Source organism: Hordeum vulgare, chromosome 3H (assembly GCF_904849725.1).
Source record: "Hordeum vulgare subsp. vulgare chromosome 3H, MorexV3_pseudomolecules_assembly, whole genome shotgun sequence".
Lineage (NCBI taxonomy): Eukaryota > Viridiplantae > Streptophyta > Magnoliopsida > Poales > Poaceae > Hordeum > Hordeum vulgare.
The window spans coordinates 248,832,313-248,838,930 of NC_058520.1; the positions used below are offsets into that span (position 1 = coordinate 248,832,313).

Sequence of the window (6,618 nt, forward strand, 5' to 3'; positions counted from 1 at the left end):
TCGATCAATGTTACTCTGTCTTGTGGCTTTATTTATAAAGTCAGGCGTAGGCCTTTTCTCTAAAAAGGTCAAAAGGAGAACATGCATGGAGTATGAGCAGGGCAGTAAGTTGACACTTAGAACATTGTTACTGAAAAAGGCTCAAGCGGTGGAGGAGGGGGCGGCGGCGCCGCTCTCCGAAGGTCGGAGATGATGGAGTTGATGGCGTCTTGGTCTGAGGGGCGGCTAAGCGACCGCCGGAGCTGCAGAAAACCACACGTTTTAAAGATCGAAAACCACACGTTTTAAAGATCACGTCAGTGGCTTGTTGAAAAGAGACCCGTTGAATCAACAGTCCAAAAAACAAGAATTCCTATGGTCAGCCACCTAATGTGGCGGGCTGACGTAGGGACGGACTGGATCTCCGCAAAGAGGTCAAGGACATTGGTATATCACCATTGTCCACCGACGACTTCACGGAAACAACTCCAGAGGAATTGGGCTTCGAGTCCTCAATAGTATGGCATAGGGAGCAAATCCCATTCCTGTATGGCATAGGGAGCAAATCCCATTCCCAGGACCACTGCATTTGAGTACCTCCACCCTGAAGGTACCCGTCCCCTAATCCACATCCATAGGAAGATCCTGATCTTAAGCGAGAGTCTAATGACCCAAACGGCGACTAAGGCCTCCGGAGCCGTCGATGGGCGATGGCCCGATAGAGGAAGCTTCTTATGATCTATATTTAAATCACAATTAACAAAAAAGAACTTGCTGACATGCATCTAAAGATTATAAAGGAAGCTTCTTATGATCTATATTTAAATTGCACAAATCAGCAGATGTATTTTAAGTATAACGTCTCAAATTTATTAACCCAATAAAGTGGGCCTCGGTAAAAGCTAACAATTTACAAAATGCTCATGACTGATTGGGTCGTAGTCATCAAATAGATCAAATTACAACATTAGTATGCATTCTCCTGTACAATGAGAATCTGAATCCCATGCTGAATGAGTGTGTATGTCTGTTGCTCCAGAAGCTGCACCCAGCTTGTTCGATGAAACCTTGTGGCACAGAGTGCATATATAATCCTTAATGAAAGAATCTTCTAACCTTTTTATATTCGACCAAAAGAAAAATGGATCGGTTACTTTTACAAGACTAGTGTGTGTCAAAAAAATTAGTCAGAATTATGTTGGGAGTAGAAAAGGTTACCTGTTCCAAAGTTAAGAACATTATCACATTCCATGACCCAACTCGACAAAAGTTTGCAATAAACCCCTTGTAGAAAGCAGCAAGTCCCTACAGAAAAGCACGATCATTGGTCAGTATGGATGTATTGTAGTGATGATTTGCTGCAAAGCACCTAGTAACATGACACTACACTTTCTAAATTATTGCAGAATAAAGCTTATTCCTCCAGCACAAGCATTTGCACCATCCAAAACCAGATCAACGATAAACTGAAGTAGGGTTGGTAGAATCGCAAGTTGCTGGCATTCACACAGGCATAGAAAATGTTTACTGAGACGGCATGCCATTTCATCAATTTTCGTTAAATGTGGTATGCCACATCATGAAACTCTAGCGTGCCATATCATCAAAACTGCTAGAAACTGTGGCCCGAATGGGACAGAAACGGAAGTTTCGGCGTAGACTAACCAACGAAATTTTCCTAGTACACAACTGCTGCTTTGGAATTACCGACGAAAGCAAATCTTTGGAATGGCCAAAGGGGCACATTTCTTTCCTTACTGGTTTTCCCAGTGTAAGACAGACTGTCCCTGCCTCAATCGTAGGTCTAAAATTGTGTAGTGATCTTAGCAAAATCTAGGCTAAACTTAGACTACAATACATCGGCATGTCTGGAATGCAATAATAGGCATTAGAAAAAAGCTGACAGGAAAAATAGCCATGCGCATGTTTCCTGATTAAGCTGCAAAATGCAGCCAAGCATAAGTCAGCATCTTCAAATAATCCAGCAAACAGGTAGTCAGCAATAAAACAACATTTATTTCCTGGATATATCAACAACCATTATGCATATGTTGAGCAAGCCAACTAGGCACCCATGGAAAGGGAAAAACTCAATGACCTAACAAGGTGACTATCTATCTGACACAAAATATCAACTATATTGCCGTTCCTTATTTGAGTAAGGATGATAGTATATTAAGGGCAGATGTTGAAATATTTGATACATACAGATAGGGGCTTCACAAGTAATAACCTAAGTCCTTAATGGAAAATGAATTTTGTTGTTCGCTAAGTGTTTGGATATTGGTGGTAGAACATCAAAAGTTATCTTCTATAAAGTTCTTAGAAATTTGGAGGTATAAAACAGCACTATACTGAAAATAACGGAAATTGCTCATCATACATCATTTTTTAACGTCTTGGTGAAACAATCTAATGTACTTCTGTATGTTGAATCACCCATCATTCTTGATTTCACCTACAAAGGACTCTTGCGGTTAAAATTATATGAAAACGAGACCGTTCATTAATATAGAAACAAAGGGAAATAGTGAGCTATAAAGCTTTTGCAGACAATACCACATCCACTGGAGATCCAATGCAAACAGCAAAAATTCCGGCACCAAGTCCAGCTAAAAGATGGGTATAAACATTATCTGTAAACCCAGGAAGACCTAGAAATATCTGCACACGAAGAAAAATGTGATGAAGAGTGATAACTAAATACAGGATCGAAAGATGAGGGAGAATGAAGAGGCACCTCTTTAAATTGATCATAGCTGGCCAACTCGGCAGCGTTAATCAAAGCATTTCGTGCCATATTAGGACCAAGGCCAGTCCACAAAGCTCCAATACCTTCCTAGAAAAATAACAAGCTTACAGACCATGGTCGAGAGGAATAATCTTGTAACTTTTTACTGCTCGTTGTCATGATGAATCATAGCAGCAACCTGTCTGACTATGGTGGCATACGCATTAAGGGCTCCAGAATAGTGCTTCTTGACGGCAGTAGATTTTCCATCTGCTTGCAATCTCACTTTGACAAGATCCATTGGATTTGCGACAGCAATCGCTATGACACCTATGCACACATAGTTAATTCGTTCAGTGTGTGTTTCGTTATCCACATTAACCTAGCACGACCCTTTACAATGGACCAGGGTAGTGTGGCAATGTTATGAGAAAAGTAGAGTTTTTCCAGTGAATAGAGGCTGGGAATGCTTACCAGTTGTAAGAGCAGCAAGAATCTTGTTCAATAAAGTGGCATCACCTACAAAAACAAATAAGGCTTTGACCTGCAATGCGCAGAAAGAGTAATCCTGTCAGGCGGTTGGTCACTCTGAACTGAAGAAGGGAAATGCACTGCAACTGCAAGGTGAAATGGAAGGAGCAGCACAGACAGGCTCATACAAGCCGACACGGAGGCCGCCATAGAGGCACTGGCGGTGAAAGCCAGGGACAATGCCCTTCCAAAGTGCGGTGACGCCTTCCTCCCTTGCAATCAACATCATTGTGCCCAGCATTCCTCCTGTAGCTGCAGGCCCAGCAGCTGTTTTCTTTTGCAGCTGAAGACGCACCTTGGCTGTGTCCAGAGGAATGGTGCACACCTGATCGAATCAATCACACCAACAATCTCAAGTGTTATGATCAATATATAACGAGTTTGAGACTCTGAGTAATCATCGTATCATATCCAGGTAAGGAGAGGTAAGGCAACGAAGAAACCCTAGGCCGCCATAGCTCTAGTTTAGTGCAGCAGCTCAGCTGATAAAATGGAATGGTTCTCTAGTCTCTCCTACTCAGGTCTTGTTGCTTGTTTTTTATGGCACAAGAAACAGACAAGTATACCAGTAGTGTTGTATGGAGGCTGGAAGTGTTATCCAAAAAGCTTCCCGATCCCCAATACATGCGATGTGCTTGGCAGCGGCACAGCCAGGATAGAGCAAGAGATACAGAAATGCTGTGGTGTACCTCAGCGAAGCAGGAGGCGATGGCGCTGCTGATGAAGACGGCTGCGAATGATGAGGCTATCGCCATTTAATCCCCGGGGAAGCGGCGGAAGCTGTGGTTCGGTTGATGGCGAGCAGAGGGAAAGAGGGGTAGAAGTAAGCTCCGAGTAGGCTGCTGATCTAGTCCATATTTCAGATCTGGATTCAGATCTCAGGGTCTTGTTTCCAGGCTTCGTCGGCTGCTCAGGCCGGGACGGCTACAGTAAACTCTGGCAAATTATGCATATTTGCACCGTGTGAAATCATTTTATGGACCGTAGAAGTTGTACGTCATCAGCTAGCACAAAACAATAGTTAAGGCTTGGAGCCCCTGGCTGGTGACAAACCCTAACCCTTGTAGCCGTCTTCCTCCCTCCTTCCTCTTCGTTCCCCGCTATCATCCAAGAAGGTGGCAGCGAGGTTTCTATTGCCCTGCGTCATTTCGTGAAGTTTCGAAAACGGAGACGGCAGCCCTGGGTGTGAATGCCGCGTCGACCTCTTGTAACGGGTGGCGCGGCCGATGTTGGCTGGTCACGAGGACATGACTACATTGGATATTATTACAATCATTGCATATGCGTATTTATTTAAGGTGATTTCTGATAAAAGTCATGCAATAATTTACTTATGTTATCCGGAACAAAAATACTTCACCTGTTTTTATTTTATGCCTAAATGCAGAATGATCGAACACTTGTATGAATCACGTGTGATGACAAGGGAAGAGAAAATGGTTGGGTGCTATTCAATAGATCCTCTCATGTCAAAGGAAATAATTAGTTGTTGTTCAAAAAGTTCTCTCACGTCACTTTTAGCCCAAGAGAAGATAGAGTCCAAGTCTTGCACGTTTTGGACTCAGATCCGGACTGCACATACATGTCTGTACCAAAATGCCAAAAACTTTTACATCCGCACTCCGAATTGGGTGATTCTTTTTGGGTTGCAAAGTAGATTTTTTGTGCTTTCAGACCCAAATGGAATCACCTTCAAATTCGTCCAGAGCATGGAGATATCGACCAAACAATATGACGTTGCACCAGAATCCGAGTTAAACAACAAGTCCAAAGATGTTGCACCACCTCCACTTGGGCCCATAGGCCTTGTACGACCTAGGGTTAGTTTTAGGCTGCCTTGGGACGTCCTCCCACCTCCTTGGTTGCCACCCCTTGCTCCTATATAAGTAGGTCAACCTAGGAGCTTTTTGCATGGGATTTGTTTAGTTAAAAGTTAACCATTGCAACTTCGTGTACTTCGTTTATGTCCAACGACCAGACGAAGACCGCTTTCGGATCCCCACACTTATCAATACTTCATCTATATTCGCAATATTCAGATTGCAATATCATATTCTTGTTTGTTCTTCGATTACTTGCAGGAATAGAACTTCGTGGTCAGGTTGATCGTGCTCTGACGTGGTCAATAACCTCTTGGAGATTGGTTTAGCGATTGCTAAGGCGCAACGTCGTGCACATTTGTAGTCGGATCGTCAAAGTCATCTCCACCAAATCAATAGCCACCATCTCATTGAAAAATCGGGACCCTCGCATCTATCAACTGGCCCAACCAGTCGCAAGGGCGGCGGTGGCTCTTCGAGCTACGGTATGCTCCGGCGTTTGCTCCAGATCTGGATCACAGCGCTCCGTCTCGTCTCCATCCCTACTCGACGGCTGTGGACCCGGCTACCTTTCGATCGCTATAAAGTTGGCTTCTGGGCGTGGTGGGGAAGGCCTAGGATGGGGAAACACCTGGCCAACCTTGACGCACACGGTGGCTCCTGCTCCATCCACCCTCCTAAGGTGGCGCTCAATTCCCCTCCTTCCCCCACCTCCTCCTCCTAGCCTCGGGAGAAAAATCATGGCTGTGTGTGGCTACGTGACGGCACCGCCACAGCGTCGTGATCTTCTTGAACATGTCGCATTAGGATGGGTGGAGGTTGTGGATCTGTTTTGAGTAGTCTTGGTCGGCAATGGTTGTTTGTTTCTTGCTACGTGTCGGTGATGGTGGGTGTGAGTTTGCCTTTTTGTTTCAGTTGTTGTGGTTATCTGGCTGGCGGCATCGTGGGCTGTTGGGGAGTGATGCTGCCCATGACTAGGCGAGGGGAGCTAGTGGTCTTTCCTATGGTAGTGAGTGAGGAGACATAATGGTCTATCCGACCTCGGCTTGGTTGCCATAGCATAGGAAGCAGTGTTCCTCTTACCCTTCGCCCCGTGCGCCTCTATCGCATATTTACACGTCGATCCTCTTATGTGTTGAGTTCTTCCTTGATTTGATCATGATGTTTTCCTCGGTGGCAGTTGTGTTTGGGCTTCTCTGCGATTACCATCTTCACTTGAGGCCCAAATTCCTTGGATTTTTTAAGTCTACTAGATGAGTCGTGCGACATTGGCGCAAAGACTAACTATGCTATAGAAGTTAAGTGAGCTAGTTGAGGTATTCTTAACCTGAATTGCCTGCAAATGATTATGCTCGTATTGTGTTTGTACTTCCCCTCACAATGATCATTGCGAGGGTCGGCCCTGAGGAGGGGGCAAGGGGGCAGCCGCCTCGGGCCCCCGAGGTCCAGGGGGGCCAGGTCGCACATACCCTATAGGCCTAGAAGTAGTGGCGCTAAACACTCGTAGTATTCCTGATTGATTCCCTACAAAAAGGCCTTATTGATTAGTACGGGTGT

At 44.8% G+C, this 6,618-nt stretch overlaps 1 protein-coding gene across 3 annotated transcripts; it reads right to left on the bottom strand.

Moving 5' to 3' along the window:
• Positions 1-826: 826 nt before the first annotated feature.
• LOC123443610 (mitochondrial uncoupling protein 1-like) lies at positions 827-4,206 on the bottom strand. Of its 3 annotated transcripts, none has more exons than XM_045120073.1 (9): positions 3,931-4,194; positions 3,360-3,566; positions 3,185-3,254; positions 2,910-3,040; positions 2,720-2,818; positions 2,539-2,643; positions 2,363-2,437; positions 1,198-1,284; positions 827-1,090 (listed from the first exon to the last, which is right to left on the bottom strand). In XM_045120073.1, the coding sequence occupies exons 1-9, from the start codon at positions 3,994-3,996 to the stop codon at positions 947-949; spliced, it is 984 nt and encodes a 327-aa protein (XP_044976008.1). In that variant the 5' UTR covers positions 3,997-4,194; the 3' UTR covers positions 827-946. The 3 variants fall into 3 exon arrangements, with proteins under 3 accessions (XP_044976008.1, XP_044976010.1, XP_044976009.1); XM_045120075.1 differs by having other exon boundaries at positions 827-1,095; positions 3,931-4,189; XM_045120074.1 differs by lacking the exon at positions 2,363-2,437 and having other exon boundaries at positions 3,931-4,206.
• Positions 4,207-6,618: the final 2,412 nt, after the last annotated feature.

Coding starts and splice junctions, on each gene's coding strand:
- LOC123443610 (XM_045120073.1), bottom strand. CDS start 3,996: ATGGCGATAGCCTCATCATTCGCAGCCGTCTTCATCAGCAGCGCCATC. Junction 3,567..3,930: donor TCGCCTCCTGCTTCGCTGAG/GTACACCACAGC, acceptor TGATTCGATCAG/GTGTGCACCATTCCTCTGGA. Junction 3,255..3,359: donor GTGTCGGCTTGTATGAGCCT/GTCTGTGCTGCT, acceptor TGCGCATTGCAG/GTCAAAGCCTTATTTGTTTT.